Source organism: Microtus pennsylvanicus, chromosome 13 (assembly GCF_037038515.1).
Source record: "Microtus pennsylvanicus isolate mMicPen1 chromosome 13, mMicPen1.hap1, whole genome shotgun sequence".
Taxonomy (NCBI): Eukaryota; Metazoa; Chordata; class Mammalia; order Rodentia; family Cricetidae; genus Microtus; species Microtus pennsylvanicus.
In genome coordinates, this window is record NC_134591.1 from 53,745,224 (window position 1) to 53,771,073 (window position 25,850).

At 55.8% G+C, this 25,850-nt stretch overlaps 1 protein-coding gene across 1 annotated transcript; it reads right to left on the reverse strand.

Annotated features, from left to right (window-relative positions):
* Positions 1–722: 722 nt before the first annotated feature.
* Positions 723–21,240, reverse strand: Foxo6 (forkhead box O6). Its single transcript, XM_075946175.1, has 2 exons — positions 20,352–21,240; positions 723–2,864 (listed from the first exon to the last, which is right to left on the reverse strand). The coding sequence occupies exons 1-2, from the start codon at positions 20,763–20,765 to the stop codon at positions 1,599–1,601; spliced, it is 1,680 nt and encodes a 559-aa protein (XP_075802290.1). The 5' UTR covers positions 20,766–21,240; the 3' UTR covers positions 723–1,598.
* Between the last annotated feature and the right edge of the window lie 4,610 nt (positions 21,241–25,850).

Genomic DNA, 25,850 nt, shown 5'->3' on the forward strand with positions numbered 1-25,850 from the left:
AAACTCGTTCTGACCTCCACATGTGTACTGCGGTGTGCAAGTGCTTGTGTGGAAAGAGGAAAGTTTGATTTGGGCACCAGCATCCTTCCAGCTGCCTCTGCTTCCTGACTGGAGATGCACTGTGAGCAGCTGCCTCGTGCTTCTGCCGCCTTGCTTTCCTTGCTATGATGGGCTTCGCCGTCCAAGTGTGAGCCCACATAAACCCTCCCCTCCTCCCTCCCATCAGTCAGTTTTGTCTGGGGCTTTGCTACAAACTAACATATTGCCCTAGAAAGGAAACTGGACTAATTCCTGCAAACGCCTGTACTCCCAAGGCTTTTTTCTTTAACCACTCCTGACCTTTGGAGAATTATTTTCTCTCTCTGACCTTGTGTTCTCATCTGTGTAATGGGAATAAAACTCAGGCTAATACAGTTAGCTGGCAGTTGCAGATTCTCAGTAAACACCTGCGCCAGGCTCCCAAACCCTAAGGCTTGATTCAGGAATTTCTCCAGGCAGGAAACGTTCTGCTTGCACGTGTTCACAAAAAAACAGGTGCAGAGCTCCACAAAGACTATTTCCAGCATCAGGAACTCAGTAGGCGCTTAACCAATGTGCAGCTAAGTAGATCTCTGGCCATGTATCCAGACAAAAAGCACCAGCAGCAACAACAGGGACCCTGGCATCACCCCCTAAAAATCCCTTTCATCACTACCCCCACCCCTAACCCAAGGCGCGGAAAATATTTAAAACAATTTTATTCATGAAAATATGCTGTACAATGCACTCTACACGGCCTCGACACGGCACACACGCACACGCACACGCTGACGGCACAGCCACAGTACACTGCCTACGATACGCACCGGGGACGCCGCACCCACCGCCCGCCCCGACCGGACACTTATAAATATGGGAGAGAGGGGCCAGAACTGGCACGGAGAAAGGGGTGTCGGATTTGGGGGCTGGATCCGGAACTGAGGCCTGCTGGAGAGGCTGTGACCTGTACTGCAGGAGTGTGGGGTTTACTGACAGGATAGAGGAAATGCCAGGACCGGTAAAGATGGGAGACACTGAACCATAGGGTAGCTGAGGACCGGAGGACTGAGCAGAATGGATGACCAAGATAGGTGTGAACGAGAGGGTTGCTGGCTTCGTGTGGTGGTCCTATGGCCAGTGAGGGAAAGTGTCATTTGAGAACCAGGTTGGCGTTGGGTGGGCTATGCGGCACATTACTGCAAAGGCCCAGCAATGGGAACTGAAGATCCAGAATCGCCCCTGCCCCACTTCCTAGGTGGCTTCAGGTATCAGCATCCACAGAGGGCCATCCGCCTGGATCTTTCCCACTCTCACCTAGCTGGACCTCAGCTACCTCTCCCAGGCTTCCGGCCCCAGCAGGAGGTCTTAGGAGTTCGAACAGGATTAGCCAGGTGTACCAGCCGTTCCCTCCCACCGCCCTCTGCGCTCAGCTCCGAGGGGATGTCTCCAGCTGGGCTGGGATTGCCTCCTGGTTCCTCCCGTGGAGCTGGGTCGGGGGAGTGGGGACCCGGGGATCGGGATGGGAAGACAGAGGCCCCTTGGGGACGGGACTGGGGCACCCAAGTTGGGTAAGGAGGCCCTCAGCCCGGCACCCAGCTCTGGTTAGGGGGCGGCGCCCCGGCCAGGCCAGGGGGCGGCGGAGGCAGGGCTGAGTCGAAGTTGAAGTCCATTTCGTCGCTGTCCATGAAGTCGTTGAGGATAATGGACTCGACGTCACACTCGAGGCTTCCGCTGAACATGTCGAGGTCCAGGTCCGCCGGGAAGCGGTCGGGTCCGGCACCCAGCGGCCCGGCTGCAGCAGCCGCATAGGGCCCGGGTAGCGCGTCCAGTAGGAGGCCACCGGGCGGACCCCCGAAGGCTGCGGCATGAGCCGGTGGGGCCAGACCGGCGGCGCCCGCCTCGCCGGGCAGCGTCATAAGGCTGATGGGGTGGGCTAAGGCACTGCGCGAGGGCGCCGGCGGCGCGTAGGGGGCCGCTCCCTTGCCGGGATAAGCGGCCGCCGAGCCAGCCAGCGCCAGCTCCCCGGGCGCCCCCAACATCGGGCCGGGTCTCGGTGCGGGCGGCGGCGGTGGCAGCAGCGCGGGCAGCGCCCCGGGGCGAAAGGGCGTGGCGGCGGGAGCGAAGCTGGCTTGCTTGTTCTCCTGGATTGTCTGCATGGGCAGACGGCGCAGCGCACCCAGTGGCGGTGGCCCGAAGCCCCCGCCCCCGCCGTAGGCGCCCGCCTTGCAGCCGCCGAAGTAAGCGGGAGTCCCGGCGCGTGCCCGCGGCCCGTACGCGTCCTGCGCGCCGTCCAGCAGGGCGTCCGGCAGCCCCGCGACGCCGCCACCGTGCAGACCCATCGGGCCTCCCAGCTCGGCCAGACGTGGTATCTCGCCCGGGCAGCGCGCACCCAGAGCTGGCGACAGCGCGCTTGCGGGACTCGGGTACATGAGTGGCGAGGACGGTGCCAGGGCCTCCAGGGCCTCGTCGTCCTCCAGCTCGGCCGCCTCCCCGAGCAGGGGTCTCCCGCTGCCGCGGAAGTCGGCCCACGCCTCATAGTCGTCGCTGGCATGTGAGGCCGGGCTGGTGGCCCACTTGGCTGAGGCCGATAGGGGCCCTGGAACCGGTGCGCCAGGAGGGCTGTCGTCTGGGCTCCGCTCCGGCAGGTGCAGCTGCTTCTTCTTGCTCGCTTTGCCCTTGATGCGCAGGAACTTGGCCCCGTTGTCCATGGACACGGCCCGGCGCCGCGGGGTCTTGCCAGTCTTTCCGCCCTCAGGGTTCAGCATCCACCACGAACTTTTACCAGTGCCCTCGTTCTGTACACGGATGAACCGGGTGTGCAGCGACAGGTTGTGCCGGATAGAGTTCTGTGGTCCGAGACAGGGGCATGGGTGGCAGAAAGAGGAAAGTGAGGAAGTCAAAGGGATCAAGGGGAAAGTGGTGGGAAGATGGGAAGAAAAAAATAAGGGGCGGGGGGGGGGTCAGAGGAGGATGGGAGGAAATAGAAGGATTAATGGAGGGTAAAGGGGGGGTAGAAGAAGAGAGTGCAGGTGTAAGTACCATGTTGGACAAACCCAGAATATCTACCCGTTACATCTGTCCTCAAAGATGCCCTCGTCCTGCCCTGTCCCACCCGTGTAGATACTGCCAGAGGACAGGGCTGGGGCTTAAGGGCTATGGCCCACTTTGAGCTCTACTTTGAACCTGTGCCACCCCTCAGCAGGGGAGTAGGACCCCATCTCCCAAACTCAGCCAAGCCTCTGGAGGGGCTGGCTAGACTGTGAGGTCCCCCCCCCAGTAGATTATGTAAGGGCTCATGCCACCGCCGCGGCTCATTTGTCCGCCCCCCTCCCTTCCCAGCCTGGCATGGAGCCAGGAGCCCGAAAACCCAGGGCTCCAGAAATCAATCTCGCGGTGACTGATTAAGCCCTGTTTAGAACTAATTGCTCTTTCGTGTGTGGGGAGAATAAATTACCTGCTTTAATTTCGTGTCTTTAAAATGCAACTGCAGGTAGAGAGGACTGTTAACCCTTTGTGGGAAGGCCTGGCCAGAGAAAGCGGAACAGGCTGCGGGGGGGGGGGGGGGTCCCTGGACAGGTAAAAGCCTATAAGCCTGAGACTTTTTGGAAATTGACCCCCAATTCCTCTAAGTGCCTGTAAACTCCAGAGGCCCAGGACTGACCAAGGAGACCTCAGAGCTATTCATGTTCAAGAGGCTGCCTGTCCCTCTGACCCATCCGGCTCTGCTCTGCTCTCAAAGCCCCTTTCTCTTGAGACCGTTATACAATTTCCCACACATTCCCCATTTACAGACAGCTTCAAACACGCAAAGAAGCTTGCTTAAATAAGGCTCCACAGAGCCTGTCTGCTCTCCCTCAGTACCTCCTGGCCTTTACCTCTGCCACCCTGCCTATACCCTCATCTGAATCTCTATTGTGTCAATTGGGAGTGCCCTTGGGGTCATCATGTGTATTGGACAGCCTTGTCCAGAGTTCCGAGGTGAACACGCAGCTCCACCAGTCCAACTTCCACAAAAATCTGGCGTAGAATCTCTGCTGGGTTCCCTGTCCGGTAGCCTTGGCCTTCCTGATCAGTCACTGATTGTTGTGCAGACAGCATGGGCTTGGGTAGCCGAGGACGGGGCAGGATGCCTGGCTATCTGGCCACCTGGCTGTGTAACCATGGCTATGCATCAGTCTCTGAGCTACTCTGAAATACATGTTGTAGTCATCACCATCTCTTAAGGCTATTAGATCATTCCCTGAGCTAATGGGTGTGGTTTGGTGTTGTGAACGCTCCAGGTACTCCTAAGCCTCTGTCTGGTCAGTACTTACCCCTAGACTCAACAGACCTGCTTGGTCACCATCTCCTGAACACCAAGACTTAAGTGCAGTTGTGCTGGGCATCAACCACTTGGGGAGGCCAGAATTACCCTCTTTCATCTATCACATGACAGAGGTCCAGAGGCATGATGTAATTTGCCCACAGCCCCACAGCTGGGCAGCGACACCAGGCAACACTCCAGCTCTGCTCGGGTCATTGGACCTGCTCTTAATTTGCTAACCCACCTAGGCACACCCTAACCACTAATCTTCCAGGATTCTCCCTCTTGCCTCCTGTCCCCCAGTCTCCAGAGATCCTTTTTCCTATCCATTATTATCTCCATCATCCCAGCTCCACCAGGCTGGCTGTCCATCATCTCTGCTCCACCAAGCTGGCTGTCTCTGGCACTTTATGGACTTGGGAGGCAACAGCTGGAGCTTGGCAGCCTTGCCCTGCCTGGCTTCTCCTGGGGCTCTGTGAGGAGGGGAGCTGGACCCCCAGGGAGTGATGTTCCCTCAGGTAGATACTCCCTTCCCTGGCCCGCCCATGCACCTGGCTCCCTGCCCCTCCCCCACACCTGTGTTCAACTCCTAGGAGGCCTCAGTTCTCTTCCCCTAGGACTATTGGTCTTGCCAGAAGCTCCACCTCCCACCTTCCGAGTCCTTCTGGAATGGAAGTTCATCAGGCAACACTGTTTTATGTAGCTCAAGTGCTGCGAGGGAGAGAGAAAAAACACTGCCAGGTAATTGCACCTAGATGTACCAGTCCATTTGGCCCTGGGATCCCTAAGTACTTATCTCTCGTAATCATTATGCCAAACCCTATAGGGTCAGGATTGGGATCCTTAGTTCCAAACAAGGAGGGTGTGGCTCAGAGACTGTGAGTTGCCAAGATCACGCAGCTTGTCTGGCACAGAGCCAAATATGATTTCAGGTTGGTCTTTGTGGAGGACATTCCATTCTGCGATAGGCTAGGGAAGGTCAAAGAGTTTGCAAAGACTCTTAGCCGGTGCTCACATGTTCCTCAATCTTCCCATGCAGCTCATGTCCAAGAGCTGCCCGTGTGGAAGGCTGGGTGTGGGCTGCAAGGTCAAGACTGTCTACAAGTTCTGTGCTTCCTTCTTAGCACTTTGCAAGTGCTTCAAACAAGGTCCTATTCTTTTTAACCTTATAAAGGCCCGTGAGGAATTGTAGCTTTCTCCCCTTGCCTTCACCCTGGACTCAGACAGGAGCTGGGAGTTCAAGCCCCGGTCTCATGTCATGGCTCTCAGAGCCCAGGGAAAAAAAGAGTTTATCCAAGGTGGCCCAGGACCTGGTGTCACGGGTTATGCCACCCAGGCCTCCCTAACCCCAGCTTGGAACTCCTCCTACCCACTCCACAAAGTCTGACCTAGGAGAAGTCTATCCTTCGCTCCAGGGCTGTCTCTTTACACACCCTGATGACCTGGGCCAGCTGCGCTCTGTGGAGTTTTCCAGTTTGACACTGAACAGTTTGTGAAACGGTCTCATCTAGAAGTCTGCAACTTTTCTCCCCCCCTTAAAATAGGATTCTCTTTTCCTAAATGAAATCTGATGTAAATCTGAATCATCAGACACTCAAGTCCTCAGCATGGGGAAGCCCCGCCCACTCAGCACCTTCACTCTCTATGAATGAGGCCCCATGGAAGGGTTCTGCAAGCCAGATGGATGGGGCAGCTGAGCTCAGCGGGGTGCCAGGCTTTGCTCAGGTTTACCCAGAGAGGTGGCTTGGAGCTGGCTTGGGGTGGGGTGGAAACTTAGGCCCCTGAGTGCTAAACTGAGCTCTGTTCTAGATGTGCACCAGAGCTGTGCCCCTGAGAGAAGCCCACAGCCTGCATCCCAGCCTATCTCCTTAGGGCCTAGACACCTGGTGCCAATCAGAGCTCCCAGCCAAGAGCCAGTGGCAAGCACTGATGACAACTCTGGTTTGCCCACAAGGCCTCCTGGGAGGCCAGAGGCCATGAAGGAGGTGGTGAGGGAGGTAGAAGAGGGAGATGCCTCTGCCAGGCAGCAGTAACCAGGGCTCCCTCTTGGAGTCGCTTAGCAACCCACCACCACAGCTACAGCCCAGGCATGCCCAAGTTCCCCTGATGCCCAGGGCTGGGCTCAGCTTCTGGGGCCTCCCACATCCCACATGTACGTCTAGGTTTGGCACGATCTCTTCGGGAAGATAGGACCTCCCTGATTTGGAGCCCCAGGGAAATGATGTAGGGGCAGAAGAAAGGACAGTAGATTATATTCATGCCTACCCCATTCTTCCTTAGAACCTGGGCCTGGGTGAATACCCTACTGGGGCCCACCCACTAGGGAGAGAAGCCTGACAAGAATGGCGTATGGCCAAGTGCATGGGCTCTGGCACTCCAGATGCCAGTTTCAGCTCCAACACACACAAGTGGTTCAACCCTGGGGCGAGGTACTGTGACGCTCCAGTTCAACAGCTATGGCTGCCACCTTTGGTCCCCTGCAGCATCTTCACAGCGATGCTCAAACACCTGAGGTCCCTCCCTGCCCATTGCTTCCGTGAACCAAGGCCAAGTCACAACCCACACAGCCTCCGTGACCTCTCAGATGTCACCCTGCACATGCCATCCTTTGCCTCCAACCTGCCAGGCCAGGTGCCCTTCCCCCAGATGCTCACAGAGATCTCTCTTCACGTCTCTATCCCAAGCACCTTACACTTGGGGCCCACTCCAACAATTCTCTTAAAACGTGTCCCTCTTCCTTGCTATGTCTTCGTCCCCTTTCCCCAGCCTGGCTTTTTCTAAAGCTATCCCCTTCTCGGTGAATACATGTTGAACTGAATACTAACTCGAAAATCCGGTATCTGACGAGCTCCAAAATCTGCCCACTTTTAAGTTACAGCTTTCAGATTTGTGTCTTAGGAATGCTAAAAGTCTATACAAATATCCCGAAATCCACAGGGATTTTGTAATCAGAAACAGATCTGTGGCCAAGCATTTTGGATAAGGGATACTCAGCCTCTGGGTAATTTATTGACCATGTTTTACTTACTGTCTGATTGCCTTATAATAGAACTTTTGTAAGGGCAGTGATTTCTATCCCCACCCCAGTTTTTACTGTACTCCGTGTATCTGGCATATACTAGGCACTTAAAAGTTTGTTCAGTAAAGGAATGAGAGACAAACATACAGGATACTGGATCATAGAAGGATCTGATTGAACCAGCCCTGGCCGGCATACAACAGGGACTTTTCCAAACTGCATTTGGAAACAAACCCAGAATAGGATGTGAAGCAAGCGGGGATGTGGGAAAAGTCAAGCCCACCATGGCGAAGGAAGGACAGGCTTCTCAGCACGCTAAAGAAGGGCTCATGGGCACTTGCTGCTCTCCCAGGCCTCCACCTGCCCCTAGATTGCCCCAAGTTGGCTCACACCCAGACCTCCCACTGCAACATGCCCCTAGGCTAGAAGACTCTCCAAAAGCTCCAGGGGGTCAGAATGACCTCGACCTTGGTGCCTCCCACACAGATAGGGTCTGATCCATCTGGTGGTGACAGCTCATCTATCCATCGGGACACCCTCATCTATTCCCAGGACACCCTTCGCCCACGAGCAGTAATGCATTCATCTGACAGCACAACCCCATTTATCCAGCACACCAGTCCCATTTATCCAGCAAGTACAACCTCATTTGCTAACAGCACTCCATTCACCTGACGGGGCCCCTCATTTATCCAGCAGGACACCCTCATTTATCCTCCAGGTCGGACACGCTCCTTCCTCCTGTGGTGTGGCTGTGTTCTCCGATGGTGCAACCCAGCCGATCCAGCAGGACGTCATCTCTCCTACAAGTACACTCCATCCCCCTGACAGTACAACCTCATTTATCTAATAATGCACCTTACCTTGCCTCCCAGTACCACCTCATTCCCTGACAGTACCACCTCGTTTATCTTCCGGTACAACCTCATTTCTCCTCCGCGCACAGCTTCATTCCCCAACAGCTCAACCTCATCCAATCTTACTTCTCCAGCCAGACCCTGCCAAGTTTTGGTGGAGGGGTGGGGACGACTGAGTGGAAAGAAGAGAGAACTGCCCCCTCGTTTGGTGTTCCTGCCTGTAAGGGGCTGCACGATACTTCAACTATATGCAATTTTTTTTTCAGACTAAAAAGGGGCTATGGACTTTGCCTTTTAAATTGCTTGGCCTAACCAGAGAGCTCCACCACCGTCTCAACTCTTCATTCTGTCCCCACTAGGACTAGAGAGGGCCCACAGAGTGTGATCTGGGATGTGGACTTCTATGATCTCTGCTGTGGTCCTGTGATCCTGGGAAGGGGGCATGGAAGGCTACCCTCTCTGGGGCGCATTCAGTGGTAAATGTTTAACAACCAGCTCTCCAGGAGGGGGAAAAGCCAGCAGATTGATTTGTAGCTGTTGCTGCCGTGTGGAATAGATCTTCCTATCATAGCCCAGTGAAGCTGCCAGTGTAAAGTCAGAGACTGAAGAACCGAGAAGTGTGCACAGTTGCTCTCATGGGCCAGCTCTGCACAAGCACGCTGTTGGCGTGTGCTTCTAGTACTAGGCAGGAGAAAGGCACCACCTGCTGCATGCCAGGTGTAGGCAGGGTTCTCTTATCTCGACGATCATCCCACAAGAATGGGCCACTAGTTTATGAGGGGGGAAATTGAGGCTCCCGTGAGTTTAATGACTCCCGGGTTGAAGCCCCAAGGCTGGAAGTGAAGAAGCCAGGTTCAGGTCTTGTGTTATTAGATTCCAAAGCCTAGGTTCGGCCTATCCTGCCCCCACGGTGGCAGGAGACTCTGTTCTGCTGTCCATCCCTGTCTTGGTTCACAAGCTCAGGCTTTCCTGGCTTTCATCAGAGACAGGATGTGCAAACTCTGTACCCACTGCCGGCCACCAACCTAGCATTATCTTCTGGTCATCCTGGTCCCTGGGGGGTGGGGTGGGAGAATTCCAAGATGGTGAGTTCAGTCCTGGGTCTTCCATTCTCCCACCCAACACTATCAGGTGTGGATAGATGCCTCTACAGGATCCATCACAGGCAAAACTCTCAGCCCACGCTAACCTTGTCTAGATGGTGGTAAACAATGACCCAGCTGCAGCCTCAGTGTTAGAGACCACAGGTGGGTCTCTGACCTCCCTGCTACAACTCCAGCACTCACCGAGACGGTTCCCCAGATCCAGCTGCTCATCCTTCTGGTTCAGAGCCCCAGGAGTAGCCCCAACCCTGTTCCTAACTCCTCAGTCTATTCCTAGCACCAGTCTTTCCAGGAGCACACATCTGAGTCAGACAGACTCACAGTCTGGCACGCGAGTGCACGGGATGGGGGTGGTGCTTGCCCTCTTGTCTGGGCTGGAGTTGGGGTGTTCAGTCCAGGCAGGCTTCCTGGTAGATGATGTCAGAATCTAGAAGTCATGTGTAAATCCTGGGTACTAAGGTCTGCATTGGAGGAGGGGTAAATGGCTGGGCAGATGAGGGCAAAGAGCCACAGGTGCCCATGAGTGAGCTGAGCGTCATCAGTGGAACAGTCTGGGCAGCGAGGGTCCAGGAGGAATCAAATACTGAAGCAAGACATAAAGTCGGGTCAGGGTCAGATCACAAAACCCTCTTCCTCTCTCCCCTCCCTTCCCCTCCACACAAAAGAGCTCATATAACCAGCCAGGGCAAACAACAAACCGGCAACAAGGACCCAAGCTTGGGTACAACTCCAGATGGACACTTGAGAGCCTTTTTAAGTATCTGAAGTCTGTCCAGCCACATTCCCCAAACCAGAAGACCTGTCTGGGCTTCCAACCACCATAAATGTCCACCTCTGGTGCCTATGTGTACTTTGTTCCCATGTCCTTGTCCCTCCCTCTCTGCCCCACAGGTTCTATTTCCCCATCCAGGCCTGTGCTGAGCCCCTTCCACAAGCCATGGACACAGCTGACTGCCCCCACCACAGCACTGACAACAGACTGAGTTCAACTGAGTCTGTCTCTTCCACTAAAGTCTGCGGGGCTCACAGGAAGTGTGGAGGAAGGAGGGGCCCCTCAGCAGTGTCTGACTGTGCATGCTTGGTGCATGAGCAACCCTTAGGACCCTGCCACTGGCTACCAGGGTCCTCTTGAGCCTCCCCTTTGGCTTCCCCCAGGGGCTTCTGCTACCATGACCTCCTGCCTTCCTCGGTGCTTCCTGGCTCCTAGGGAGAATTCAGCATAATTAGGGGGAAAGACTACTTTTTTCTTTTCTTGAAGAAGGGTCTTACTATATTATATAGCCTGGAAGCACATAGTCTTCTTGCCTCAGTTTCCCCAGTGCTAGGATTATCATGCCTGGGTAAGATCACCATATATTAAATATTGTCATTTTTTCATAATATCTTATAACTACATCGCCAAGTCTTTGAGCCAACCTTCTGAGCTTAGTACCCTCATTTTAGCAGATGCCAATCCAGAGAGCTCTTGCTCTGAGATGTTGCTAAGGCAGTGGTTCTCAACCTGTGGGTGGCGACCCCTTTGCGGATTTGCATATCACATGTCTACACTATGATTCATAACAGTAGCAAAATTACAGTTATGAAGTAGCAACGATATACTTTTGTGTTTGGGGGTCACTACAACATAAGGGTCAGAGCATTAGAAAGGTTGAGAACCACAGCGCTAAGGAGAAGCCTAGGCCAGGCAGAAGCTCTTAGGTTGTCCTGGATCAGAAGTGGGACTGACCGACTGGCTCAGCTGCCCCTCCCCAGAACCCCTAACTATGAAGTCATTCAGACTTGGCTCGGAATCCCTCTAGTCTGATCACCTCCCTTATCTGCAGGCAGCTCCTCCCTGCTCTCCTGCCCAGGCCCTGGGAGCAGCTGCAGTGACCTCACCCAGCCCTGCCCTGGGCCCAGCTCTGGGGAAGGCCTAGCAGCTGTGCCCGAGCCCTGCAGGCAGGCTCCTGGGGGAGAAAGAGGAGGAGCAGGCATGGTGCCAAGAGAACCATCTGCTCTCCCAAGGGCACAGCCACCCGCACAGACACTGGCCTTGCCCCCAGGGACTTCCCTTGGCCCTCTATTTCGACGATAAGGGGCTCCAAGAGCCCAGGGCAGCCCACTCCGACCAGGGCAGCAACCTCATTTGCCATCTGTCTGCTCCGGAAGCCTCGGAGGTCCTTCAGGACGTACCGGAGCACCACAAACGTCCACTGCAGAAATGAACAAGTGCTTGGGTGAGGTCCAGGGCCAGAGGCCAGAGGCCAGGCTGGGTGTGCTGAGTGTGGCTTCCCCACTGTCGGACTAGCTGACTTTAAGTTCTCACTCTCCCTGCTGGGGCCTCCATCTCCACATCTGCTTAGCTGGCAGGTGCCTCTGGCAAAGGGCACGCCCCTCCTCCTCAAGGCCCAGCTCAGGTTACAAGAGGAGGTGGTGGCAAGGCCAGCTGAGGACAGAGGAGGGGTCAGGAGGGAGGAGGAGGCCTCAGAGTTTCCCAGATTGTTCATGGAGGAGAACCGGGAGGCAGAGAGAGAAGGGTCTTGCTCAAAGTCACACAGCCTGGCAGTGGGGCAAAGAGAACCCAATATGCCAGAAACAGGCAGCCCTGGGCTTGAGGATTACCTTGAACAAGTGAGGATCCCTGGGGCTGAGGATCCCTCTTAACGGGAAAGTGTTTCTGCAGGAGCACTAGGCCCTGAGCTCAGAGGAACCAGGAGTGGAAGCACCCAGCACAACTACTGTGCTTGGGCTCAGAGGCAAGTAGATCCTTGGTGCTCACTAGTGGGACAGTCTAGCAAAACGGCAAGCTCCAAATTCACTAAGAGACCTGGTGTCAAAAAATAAGGCTGGGAGCAATAGAGAAAGGCACAGCAACACCTGGCCTCCACATAGACGGTGCACACACACACACACACACACACACACACACACACACACCAAGCCTTAAATCCGTATGACTCCCAAGGCCACAGGGAAAGTTCTGGAGACTCAAAAGTCAAACTAAGAGCCGCAGAAGAGATTGGACTGCCCACATTCTCATAGGTTGCATTGTTGCATTCAGGGAACAGAATAGAGAGGGATTCCTCTAACACACACACACACCCTTCAGGGACATGCATAGGGAGTCCTACCCTATATACTGGCTACTGGCAGGTAGCTCCTTCACAGAGCAATGAATAACAGTAGTGACCTCTGATAGGACTTCTTAAGGACTTTAAAGGTGCTTTTCCTGAAATTCTAAGAAAGCTTGGCCATAGACCTGCCATCCCATATATAGAGGAGAAAACTAAGACAGAAGCTTCCCGGACTGCACAGAAAGTGAGCATAGGGAGGCTCTGCCGGTGCCATTGTGTCCCCAAGCCCCTTCTACACACAGCCCAGCCAGTCTCATCACCAGTCTTAAGGCATGGCGGGATGGCTGCAGAGACCTCAGCCTGACATCTGGAACCTAACTCAGGCTCATCCACTAGTCTTGCCCCGCTGTGCCCTTGTCACATCAGGCCACTCTTGAGTGACTTGTCTGCTGGTGTCATCCCATCTCCCACTCCCGGGGGAGTGCCAGCTCCCAAGCCCGAGCTTGCCTGCCACCCCAAGCCACGCTTGCTTTTCCAGCTTCCCCAAGGAGTCCCAGGGGTTGGACCTCCTTGCCTCCAAACACCCACACCTGATGATCTGACCTTCTGTCCTGTCCTGACTGTGTCTGTCCACAACCAGACTCTTTGTGTCTTCATCACCCAAGCTTGATCTCCCAGCCCTTCAAAATCAGGTACAGTCCTGACAATACTGCACAGCAGGTGCCCAATGGTGTAGCCTTGGATGACAGAGCCCTCAACCCTGCGTCTGTTAGCCAGGGGAATAGGAAACTGGCCTGCCCCTGCCTCTGGGACACTGCCTGTCTGGGAAAGGCAGACTGGAATAAGGGCCCATTGCTCATGCTAGAAGCTCTGAGGTCAAACTTCAAGGGAGAGCATAAAGACAGTCGCAGGAGCAGAAAGGCAGCTTGGAATGGCCTGGCCAGAGGGCTGGCGCAGGGTGAAGCCAGCCCTGGGGCATTCCAGTGCTGCCAACATAGCTGAAGCCTCTTGATTTCTTTTACTCTTCGTTTCCTCATCTGCCAGTGGGATAAATAACAATAACAGTATCATGGAGCATCCGTGAAAATTGAGAGAACACAGTAGGTGTTGGCACATGGCAGATGGAATCCTGAGCAAGAACTTTAAAGTGGCTAAAGCAAGTGTCAGAGAACTCAAGGGGGAGGAAAGGTTGACAAGGTTGGGGACTGGGCGTGGAGTATCCCATGAGGCTCCCCAAGGATGGACAGATACTGCTGGGCTGTCCATATGTTTGCTCTCCCATCAGTGGGGAACTAGCTAGGACAGGGGCTGTGACTTCACTTTCTTCACACTCCAGGCCCAGAGAGTCTCACCCTCCAACACCTCCCTCTGTCCCGCATCAAAGGCTGGTAGGAGCAGCATGTGCTGGCTCTGGCTCCCTTCTCTCCAACTATGTCTTATACAGTGTGGAGTGGATACATGGGCTAGATGTAGGTGCTGGGGCAGGAGCTCGGTCTCCTGAAACTGATGGCATTAGTTCCAAATCTCTAGGGCAGGAGGAGGGAAAAGGAGCATGGACTCAGCTAGGAAGCAGCTTAGAGAAGCAGCTGAGCCACAGTGAGTGTGCAGGGTGAGTGGGGAGGCTGGGAGGCCAACATCTAAGGGTTGACTTCTGGAAGACTGGTCACCCAGCATACCGGTTAAAATATAGATTTCAGACCTCATGTCCAAAATATCGAGATGGGGGTTGGAAAGAGTGCTGGCAAAAAGCTTCTGGGCACTCTCGGATTACAGGCCGTGGACAGATAAGGATATAGGCAAAGATCCTCAAGGAGACACGTTGGCTTCCAGAACCACCTGGATGGTGGTGGCTTCAATCAAAATACCCAAGCACCCCGGCTATTTTCTCTGAAGGGTGTCCCAAGGGATCAACCAAGGAGAGCTATCTTGGTAGGGTGGAGGCGGAGAACTTCAGCGTCAGTGGCGAAGGTGCCTGAGTGGAGAGGTGTCAGGAGACACAGGAGGTGGGGCCTGGACAAGCCCGACAGAAGGCCCAGGGATCCGGAGTAGTGTGGGCTTGGTTGGCTCCCAGGGGAAACTGAGGTGCCTTAGAGTTGTAAAACAGATCTTGAAGCTCTGGGAGCAGGAAGGATCGCTACTATGTTGGAGTGAGGGGAGCACTGGCCACGGGAGATGGGAGGAACAGGGTAGAAACAGAGAGGGCTGCGTCTAGATCTAGGCTCTGCCTTCTCCCAGATAGGCCTTGATCTCCTCAACTGCAAAATGGGACCACAAATGCATAGCTGGCCGGAGTTGAAAAGGATGAAATGGGAGACCATGTGCAAATGAGCAGGACAGACTGCCTTGCATCCAGACTCTCGCCTCATTCCCTTCCCACTGGAGGCAGCCCCCTTAGAGACCCGGAAGGTTTCTCTTAGTAAAGAGGGAGGCCCTGGGGGTAGGGTGTGGGAGGCCCCACCCCCACGCACCACCTGGCCCCCTCCCACCTCCACATATGGGTTGGGGGGTGGGGAAAGGCAGCAAACAGCTAAACCCTCCCAAACAGGAGTGGGTTTCCATGGTAACCGGGGTGCCAGGAGAAGGGGGGTGCTCCAGATCCAGCTGTCCCCCTGAGCACCCTCCTCAGGCCCTAGAGCCCAAGCTGATGCCCACCCAACAGCCTAAGCCCCCCATCTGCCTGCTCTGGGGCCAGCTGGGGCTGTCATGAACACTCCCTTGTGCTAGCAGAATGGTTGCCACCTGGGTACTGCCATGGGTAGGGCAGGCATCTTTAAGTAGGAGGCTCAGATTCAAGACTATCCACACCCCTACGCACAGGTGTTCACAGTGAGAATTCCTTTCAGGACCATGATCTCCTGAGTGCTTAGCGCCAAAATGTTTGTAAGTCACAGTCCTGAAGGTCCTGGAGATTAGGTTAAGGTCCTCTGGACCTACAGAACACCAAGGACTTCAGCTCACACATTGAATCACGTTCCCCACAGGGGTTCCGTCCACCCTTAACTGGCCCTGACTCCAAGTGACCACAAAGGGTTACACCTGGACAGCAGTGGGTGATGCTTCAGGGCACTGCCCAACAGAAGAAAAGAGTCTTTCCAGGCTAAGACGATGTATCTTGCCACTGAATGGCAGTCCAGAGGGGAATGGGTTAGAGGGGGCTAAGCGTGACCAGCATCCAAGCCTTATACTCTTTAACTTCTCCAATGATCCAAAATGTGACGTGGGGGTATACAGGGCTCTTATAGGGAGGTGTCAGCCCCATCCTCCTCTGTTTCCCAGTCGCTCGGCCCTGAAGTGGGTGATAGGGCCAAGGCAGGTATAGGGAGGAGCTGATAAGTCTGCTAAGAGGTCAGGGAAGCACCTTTACCCCAGAGGCTCACTGCCAGTTCCTGACTACCCTCAAACCTCAGATGATGGCCATCACCAGCTGCCACTCAAACACAGGAGAAGGTGCACTCCAACCCTTTCCACATCCAAACCCTTCCCAACAACAGCTAAGGAACCCCCGGACCTACGTAATGGTACAGAAAATGCTGGAGTCTGAGGGTTAGAATTGGGTTCCAACACTTATGACTAGTATATGCTAGGTATGCGATCTCAGGACAAATCACTTCCACATCTGGAAAGACGGTAGTGGAGAGAATCCGGTGGGACCTGTGTTTGGTGCATGGGTCTCACTAGTCCGGTACTCTGTCAGGGCCTCCCTGCTTCTCAGTTCCTCGGTTCCCTTCAATACTGCACCCGAGTAAGTCCGGAGGCTGGAGCCCTCAAGGTCTGCAGAGAGCCCCCCACCCGCACTAAGTGGGGGCTGGAGGGCGATGAACTTTCGAACCCACAAACCCCCCGCGCCGTTCATTACCTTAACGCGAGTTAAAAATAACCGTCTCATCTCTTTAAATTAGTCTGTCTGCAATTACCGCCTGGCACGGCGCTGCCCGCCATCGTCCCGCTGGAGCGGCGCCAGGTGGCAGGCGGGGCCCTCACCCTGTCTGTCGGTCTGTCTGCTGCCTCCCGACTCCCCTTCCCCCGAGGAGCGGCAACCCCTGAGGCCCCCGGAAGCCCCGCCCCGAGACTCCCCAACTTGCGTGGGGTGGGGACCTGGGGTCGCCTAGGGCCAGCCTAGTGAGGAACTAAAAATTGGGGAGGGGGCTCCGGGCACGGCGTCGGGGGAGGGGCGCCGGGAGGCCCGGGAAGCCGGAAGGGCCCGCAGCGCGCCAGCGCTCGTGGGTGGGTGTGAGCAGGTGGCCGTGGGAGTCTGCCGGGCGTGCCAGCAACTGTGCCAGGAGCGGCTGGCACGGGCTCGTGCCCAGGAGGCGGGCAGCTGCCAGCCCCTCGCTCGTGCAGTGAGGGGGGTGAGGACACCCCCCCCAATCGGGGCTCACACCGCCTCCTCTCGCACCCCCACAAGCCCTTGGGGCTGGGGATCCCCGAGGACAAAGGAGGGGGAAGGCGCCCTGGTGGAGCGGGCTGAGGAGAGGGGGCACTACTCTCCAAATCACTGCTCAGGTCTAAGAGCAGGACCCTGCTGCTGGACTCTGAGATCAGCCCCTCATTCAAGCCCCCGCCCCACCTGGAACTTACAGGGCCAGGCCTAGGCCAGATGGGGCTAGCACCCGCTTTCTGATCCCACCCCTCAGCAGCAAGGCTGCTTCAGCCCCTGAGGGAGAGGGGAAGTCCCCATCCACTGGGCTCCTCCCCTCTGGGCCTAGGGACAGAAATGGGAGGCGCCCAGGCCTGGCCTGGGAGCTCCCCAAGGACTGGCAGCCAGGAAACACAAAAGGAGTTGAACAACTCCAGAGGCGTTCAGTGGAAGGAACGGCAGGACCGTGCAGCCAGGAAGGCTTCCTGTAAGAGGCCAGGGCCAAGGGAACGTGGATTTTTATGGAGCAGCTGGGCGGGAATGGGAGGCTCTACTCTGAGAACCACAATTCTTGGTCCACTACACTCCTGGCCAAGCCCTGAGCCCAGGCTCCATTCTCTCTGTCCCCAGAGGACCCCGATCAGCCCTTATGATGGAGCCCTAAGTAGTCCTAACTCTCCAGGTCTCTGTCTGGTTTGGGTGGTCTGAGCCTGATGCTGTCTTCTGCAGCACTGGGACCCCTTCTTCTCATCCTCCACCTTTCCAGAACCACTTTTCTGCCAGCCTGAGAGCCCTAGGTCTCAGTCTGCAACTGCAGAGCACCCCAAATCCAGCAGGCACAGTTCCTACTCAATGCCTCTGAACATAGTCATTTCACCTCTCACAAAACTATCGCCCCAATTTTCCCTAACCAAGAAGACAGCCCAGATCAAGTGGAACCTCCTCTGTGAGGGAACGTCAGACTCCCTAGAATATGGAACCCACTTTCCCCAGTCCTTGCCCCACCCACCAGCCTTTCCTGTCTCAAGACACAGGGTCTGGATGTGGAAGCTGCTCAGAGCAATGCTTCCTGAAGACAGTTCCCTTAAGGAGTCATAGTGAACGTCCCCACCCCCATGGACTCAAGGTTTGGTACCCCTCAAGGTTTCAAGGACAACACTTTCGTGGGGGGATGAAAGGGATGCAGGAATAATGGATCCTTGGTCCTGGCACCTGAGGTGTACCCAGCCTTGGTCAAGCTGAGACCAGTTGAGAGCTGGAGATAGCGCCTCCTCCAGGCCTCTGCAGGAACTGACTTGTGTGCCAGAAGGGCTTCAAGGGCAGGAAGCTCCAGGAATGAGAAGAAAAGGAGGCACCCTGGGGGAGTAAAGGAGGACAAGGGGGATAGCCATGCAAGAGACAGCCTCAGTTAGATTCCCTCCAGAGTTTGGGTGCTTTCTGCCAGGACCAAGAACAGGAGTCCAAGCTTAGGGATGCTCACCCAGTACGCCAGTCCAGGACCGGGAGTGAGGCACAGAGAGGGCCAGTGTGTCTCCAGCAGTGTGGTGCAATGGGAATTGCATTCAGGGCCTGCTGCTTCCTGACACCCTCAGGAGAGAGAGTCCTATCACCCCACAGGGCCTCAGTCTCACAGTCTGAGAAATGAATTCATGGGGCTCAATTGTCTCCAAGCACACTGCCATCACATTCTACAATTTATATCTGCCCCTGCTCTCACACCAGTGCCAGCAAGACTGTTCCAGAGGCTTGGTGGGGCCTGGAGAGGTGACACACCCGGGCTGGAATCCAACTTGCCCATTTTCTACCTGTGGGCAAGTTGACTTTCGTGCTCGGGACCTCAGAGCCCTCCCCTCTAAACGGTTATAGTAACACTCAGCGCACGGGTTACTGAGCACTTTAAAGATATAAGGAGAGCTTGGCCCCAACATGCTTGCTCAGCGAGCTGCAGCTGTCTCCTGGCTCCTAGTTTCAAGTGCTTGCTTCCGTCTTTCCCTGGTCTCCATCATCCATCCAAACCTGCTGGAGCTCTGCCTCTTCCAGGAAGCCCTCCTGATCTACTCTGGTCCTGGTATTCTTTCCCAGTCCACAGCCTCTGAACCACCCACTCATATCTTTGCTCTCACTACACACACACTGATGGCGTCTTGGGCCAGCCTCTCTATTAGGTGCCGTGGGTACAGAACAACCCTGACATTGGCTTTCAAAGGCGTAGGAGGGAGGGAGAGCGAAGCAAGACACACATGGTTGATCCACAATGCATGCCTCAGGGCCAGAAAAAAAAATGGGGAGTCCTGAGCTAGCTACCGTGGGTTAGGGAAGGCTTCCCGGAGGAGGCACTGGGACTCTGTAACCCTGAGGATGGGGGCTGCATCTCCAGAAAGGAGAGGAAGGTGGACTCAGGAAATATGGGAAGCAAGTCCAAGGGCAGGACATACTTGAGAGGAAGTTGTATTCTGGTGGGAACTGAGCTACGGGGGACTGGAGAATTGATGGGATGAGACTCAGGTCTACTTTTCTGTCCTGGGTCCCTGCCCCATAATGGCCAAGGGGAGACGAAGAAGATGCCAGCACACCACCATCCAAGAGCTGTGGGCTCCCAGGACAGCCAGAGGCATCTAGAGCGGTCCATGGCCACAGCCCCTGCCCTTCTCCTCGGACCCTGCTGCCAGTCAACACCCTGCATAGCCTCATCTCCAGACACAGACATGTCTTCCTCATAGTGGTCCTCCTGTCCCACAAGGGGTTCCCTAAAGTCTCATCACTCCCAAATGCATAAGCTAGTCCCATTTCCCAACAAGATGGCCAGAAGAAGAGCTGGGTCTAGAAGCTAAAACCCAGTGAAGACCCCCATCGAAGTCTTCTCCCAAGATGGCTCTCCCCTTTCCACTGCCCGTCACTGAGGATCCCCCAGGGTACCCCACTCCTTAAGTGCATCTGGGCCCAGGAAGCCAAGGAGGTGGGAGATAAGTTGCCTAGAGTGGGCAGGGATAGACGCCCAGGCCTCAATGCCCTTTCCTCAAGTACCAGCAGGAATCACCAAGCAGCCTCCACCCCATGCTGTGCCGGGAAAGGGGCAACACCTGCCCGATGAAGTACTCATCTCAGGTGACCTGCCATGCTTTTTACCCCGTCTAGTTGGTGCTCCAAGATGAACTCTTGACACCATAGTAAGAACTGAGGACTCATGGTCTGTTAGCACCTTCATCATGGGGCCAGCTCCAGGAAAGGCAAGGGAGATTTGGGAGGGAAAGCAGACATGAGCCCCAGGTCACGACTCCAGCTCTTTAAAGTCCAGCTCTTTAAAGCGGGTGCCCTGATGAAGAGGGTAAAACAAGTCACAAAAAGCGAAGGGGGCTCCCCCGTGTCTGTGGCCTGGACATGGGTTATGCTGCTATGCCCTCAAGGACAGGCTAGGGATATTCTTCTGGGAAATCTGAAAAAGGTAATCCCTTGTTACCCTACCAGACCTCCAATCCCGCGCATCCTTCCTAGGGAACATAAATGAATACAGCTACAGCTAGTACGCCCCTCCTCCGCCCGTCAACTGACCTGCCCCACGCCCTGGGCGCTTACTCCAAGACCCCTAGAGGTGTTCCAGAGCCTCCCTCCCCGTGGCCTGCCCAGAGCCCGGACGCCCCCACCTTCCAGCCGGCTGAGCTGTTGCTGTCGCCTTTATCCTTGAAGTAGGGCACGTAGCGGACCATCCAGTCGTAGATCTGCGAGAGCGTGAGTCTCTTGTCCGGGGCGCTCTCGATGGCTTTGGTGATGAGGTCGGCGTAGGAAAGGTTCCCCCACGCGTTCCGTCGGGAGCTCTTAGCTTTCCGCAACGGTCCGACCTCCGCGCCCAGAGGCGGCGCCGGGGCCATTGCCGGGGCCGTCGCCCTGCGTTCTGGCCCGCAGTCTTCGGAGCCTTCAGCCACTCCTGCGCCCAGCGCCCGGTCCTCGTCGCCGGCCAAGTCGGGCTGCGGCAGGGGCCAGGTACAAGAGCGCGGCCGGCTCTGCGGCGCGAAGTCCGGGTCCACGTCCACCTGATGCGCTCGCAGCTTCGCAGCCATGGTCCCGCCCGGCTCGGGCGAGGCAGGGAGGGAGGCTCCGCGGAGGGTGGGCGCGCGGCTCTGGGATCTGCGCGCCCCGGGGAGGCCCGCGGGAGGGGTCCCTGGCGGCTCAACCGCGGGGCGCCATGGACCGGGGCACGGAGGCAGGGGGTTGGACGCACTGGCGAGCACCGAGGGAGGGAAAGACCCAGGCAGTGAGGGGGCGGTGGCCCGGGAGCCCAGCGGGCACACACCTCGCCCAGCCCGGCTTCTAGCACCTGCCGCCTGTCTGTGCTTGCAGCCACCACAGCCACCGCCGCTGCCTCCGCTCCGCGGGCGCCGGTCCCGCGCGCGGGCCCCGCTCTCCCGGGACGAGGCTGGCTTGCACCATGCCGGAGCCCGAGCCCGTGCCAGAGCCCGCACCGCCGCCTCCCGGTGAATGCCGCCGCCGCCGCCGCTCCTGCTCCAGCGCCAGCTCCCGCGCCTGCCGCGCTCAGCGCCGGCTGCACCTCGGGAGGGGCGGGGGACGGGGACGGGGCGGGCCCGGCGCAGAAGGAGGCGGGGCGTGCTCACCCGGGGCCGCGGAATCCTTGCTTACTGGGCGCCCCGCCTGCAGACTGTGGGGGGCGCGGAGCTCCCGCTAAGGCGACCCCGCCAAAGCCCCGCACGCCACAGCGCCCTCTAGGGAGCAGGCGAGAAGCAGCTGGCGCGGCCCCGCCCCCTGCCAGGCCCTCGGGGGAGGGCGACGTGGGGGCGGATCCCGAGTGCTCCCATTGGTGCACAGCGGGATTGCCCCGCCCACAGGCTGCAAAGGATCCCTCCCAGGAGCGCGTCAGCGGGTTATTGTTACAACCCGGGGTTTCCCGGGGCAACAGGAATGGGGCGGGGCTCAAAACACTGGTCCCTCCCTTCTTCTACCACCCTCAGAAATGCCCCGCCCTCTGTTTCTAGACCCCTGACGTTTCCAAGTCTTCTTTGCAACAGACAGACCAAGCGTTGATCTAACTCTCCTCTCTCTTCTTTGTGCCATGGACCGGTCTAGGGAAAAGGAATGGTTTAATAATTTCTGGATTGTAGACCAGGCGTTGCCACAGCCCTACCTGTTCCGTGTGCAGATGGGCATCCTAGGTTTTTATTGCGCTTCCAAGCACAATTTTAGAGCTTTGATTTTCAAAGTTCAACTTGTGGCCGGGTTTATCCTGCATACTATTTTAAAAGATCCTTGGACCCCGACCCTCGAGTTTCTGGTGGTGGGACTGTGTTGGGGCGGGGACAAACTCTCAGCACTAAGGACCCCACTTCACAAATCACTGTCTTCCAGTATGTGGAAGCTTCCCAAATGGACTTTTAAAACAAGTGCCCACCCCCAAAGTTCAGAATGTTTGGGGAAGGAATTCATTCATTTAATGGGTATTTATTTATTGAGCGTCCTCGTTGTTCCTGTCTCCTTTCAGGGCCCTATGGCAAGAACAGCAAACGGATACAAATGAGATCCCTACTGTATAGACGACTAGTGGAGGACTCAGATGTTAATCCCATCGTCACGTGACCCGAAAGGGAGCAGCTCCTGAGAGGATATGCAGTCCATTACCTCATCCCAAAGGGTACAGGAGGCTAAGTCTCCAGACACCCCTCCATCTGCCAGCCTTTGCTCAGGCTATGCCGTATGCCCAGAATCACCCATTCCCATCCACAAGGCCCCCACCAAAACTCAGCTTAAACGTCAGCCTAAATCTGACACCTCTTCTAAGTCCAACCCCTGCACATGCCTGACTATTCCCTGCTTGCTCAGACCACTTGATGCCCTTTGGCACAGTATCCTGTTTTGCCAAGAGGAAACTGAGGCCCAGAGGGTTTGCAACCTACCCAAATCTGCAAGGCCAGCACTAGAATTCCAAGTTTTAACCCCTTCCTGGCCGGTACCTGGTAGAGTTCTCTGGGTAGTGGAAAAACTGTGTTCTCACTAAGTGAGACGGGCCTCCTCTCCAAAAGCTTTCTTCCCTCAGATTAAAACTCAGGAGAGGATGAGTGTCAAGGGTGAAAGAAAGGCTTGGATTGCAAGACTGGAGCCTCAGCCCCTGCCGCCCGGGTTTGGAGCAGATGACTGGCATGACATCAGCCTGAGTCACATGCCAAAGGCAAGGGTGGGCATGGGAACTGTGGGCTACCCCTTACATATATACATGCTTCAGGGGGCTCTGTTTGGAGCATACAGGGCTGAGCCCCCACAGTTCACAGATGCCCTTCTTGCCTGGGGAGTTGACCCAGAGGCCAGGCAAGCTTCCTGCCATCCTTGAGGTCAGGCACGGCTCTGAGTGTGACATGGGAACTTGCTGGGGACCATGCTAGGGTGGGAAGAAACTCAGCTGGGGGCTCTGGCACAGGCTCCCACTGCAGAGTTGAGACACCAGGTTGGCAGAAATGCCCAGGGGCTGACTCAGGCTCTGCTTTGCCCCTGCCTGCCTAGTGACCACAGCTGCTGCCTGACCTCTCCTCTGGGGCCGATGTCTGGCACCGTCAATGCTCTAACACACCCACTAGGGCACACTGACTTTCCTTTTCATTCACAGGCCGGTCCCTGCTTACACACTCATCAGAGCAGTCTCACGGACAGTTAAAAGGAGTATGGCAAGTCATTGACTGTTTGAAGCCCCATTCCCTGCCCTGTCAGCAGGTATCACCATGGTACATCTGAAGTATGAAAGAAGATTCTGAACAATAGGCTCAGAATCAGTCCAGCAATGCTGTCTTAATTATTATTGCTCGCGTGTATTTTCCCTTCCTATTTTTCTTTTCTCAACTCATATACTCTTCTCAACTTCTCTCATGATGAGCACACACCTCAGCTCACACTCACGGGCTCACTCATGTACACACTTGCCGCATGCCCTACACTTAAATCTAGTTGCATAGCACTTATCTTCCCATCGTTTTTTTGACCATTGGCTCCCTAGTTCCCTCCCCCACACGAGCTCTCCAGCTCCGCCTTCTTTCACTGCCATTTACTCCCACATCCGGTCTGCTCTCAGACAAGTTCCTACCTGCTTACCTTCCTATGTTTCCTTCCACACACAGGCACACTTGCTTTCACACCTTCCTCATTAGGAACTTGCACGTGCATTTTGATGCGCGCACATTTGTTCACTTATGTATGTCTGTCATGTGCTTGCCCATGCTTGCCCATACAACTCTATAACTAACACTTGAGCATATGTACCCAAACAATGCCAGCAGCCTCCTCGGGACCTCAGCTGGTCCACCCCTGCCCAGGCCAAACATATACCACACAACTGTCCCCATGCACCCACCACTGCTTCCTCTCCTGTTACAGACCTTCCCACCTCTCAGAATAGCCCCTGCCACCACGGCTGCTACCACCGCTGAGCTGTCAGGGCCCGCCAGAGCCTGCGCCCTCTGCTCTGTGCCAGCTTCCTTGGCTCGCTCAGGGGTAAGTGAGGACAGGAGGGAGGATTCTCTGAGGACAGATGTGTGTACCCAGCTCTGTACTCCAGCACCTCGCTTTCAGAGTCCACCTGGACCACCCTGCCAGGGGCTCCTGACCATCACCCTTCTCACCCTGTGAAAGCAGAGAGGCCACCTTCCCTCCATAGGCTCAGAAGAGGAAAAGGTTTTGCTTGGACAGAGGTAGACCACAGTAAAAACCCATCTGGCCCTCCTAGGCTCCTCAAGAGGACCCTTTCCTAAGTCACAGATTTCAAATAAAACAAATAAAAAAATAAACCCTTCTGATGCCAAGCATAACCTGCTTGATATTTGATGCCCAGTGGCAGGGAAAAGAATAGTACAGGGGTGATGTCTGCAGACACCTCTGGAATGTGGGGGAGGGGCTGGTGTCCAGAAGAGGCCTCCAGGTTGGAAGGGGGAGTGTCTGTAGAAGACAGAGGGGACATCAGGACAGCTGGGAGCACCTCCAGAACAGGCTCATGCCTGGCTCAGGCTGGGACAGTGCCCGGAAATGGGTGGAGCTGAGCTGAAGAGGCAAGGCCAAAGGGACAGGGCAGCATGGAGGGCCCCTTGAGAAGAACCAAGGCCCCTTTAGTTGCTTCCACAAACATGCTGGGGCACAGGGTTTGCTGATTTGGGGAAGCAGCTCAAGCAGCCCCTGAGAAGTTCTTGCCAACATGGGGACCAGGCCCAAAGGACCTGGTGCTCTCTTTTGATCAGAGAACTGTCCACCAGAGAATCAATGCCAGAGTGGGTCCTTCTTACCCCTTTCCAGCCTCCCTTAGTATGCCCTCAGTTCCACCGAGCATGCTCATAGAGTACCAAACTCTGTGGAGTTCCTGACTGAGATCTATCTCCTTGGGGACAAGAGCTTGGCCCATTCAGTCCAAGGCTCTGTCCTCAGGGCCTCGAGGAGAGACTGGCACCGAGGAAAGAAAGTATGGCAAATGAAAGCATGAGCTCACGCTATTCTCGCAAGCCCCTGAGAGGCAGGTACGCTTCCTTTCTGAATGGTGGAAAAGGGGCTCAGAGAAGGAAAGTGAGCCTCCTGCCTCCCCGAGATTCAAACTGTGTATCAGGGCCTGCTCTGTGTGTGTAGGCATGCATGCGTGTGAACAGGGCATGTGAGGGCTAGGATGTGCGTGTGTATGGAGGCCTGAAGACAATTTCTGGTGTCAGTGCTTGCCTTCTACCCCGAGGCTCAGACTTCCTTTGGTTGCTCACTGATGGCTGTGCTGGGCTAGCTGGCTTGTGGGTTCCCAGGGGTTCTCCCAGCTCCTCTTCCCATCTTGCCTTAGAGCATTGGGGTCTGATTTTATGTGGGTTCTGGGGATTCAAATTCAGGTCCCCACACTTGTGTGTCGAGCATTTTAGTCACTGAGCCATCATTCCAGCCTTGGGTTAGCTTCTTGCGGCTCCAAGGGTATGCTTCTGGTATGGGAAATGAGCTTAGAGAAGGGAAATCCCTTTGCTTTCCCTGAGCCTCTGTTTCCTTATTGTGCAATGAGAATGGCTGCCCTTAACTGCGGTGTGATCAAGATGCCTAGCCAGAGGGTAGAAATGTGGCATAGTTGGTAAACTGCTTGACAAGAAAGCACTAAGTAAGCCCTAGGCGTGGTCTGTAGCACTGCATAGACAGCA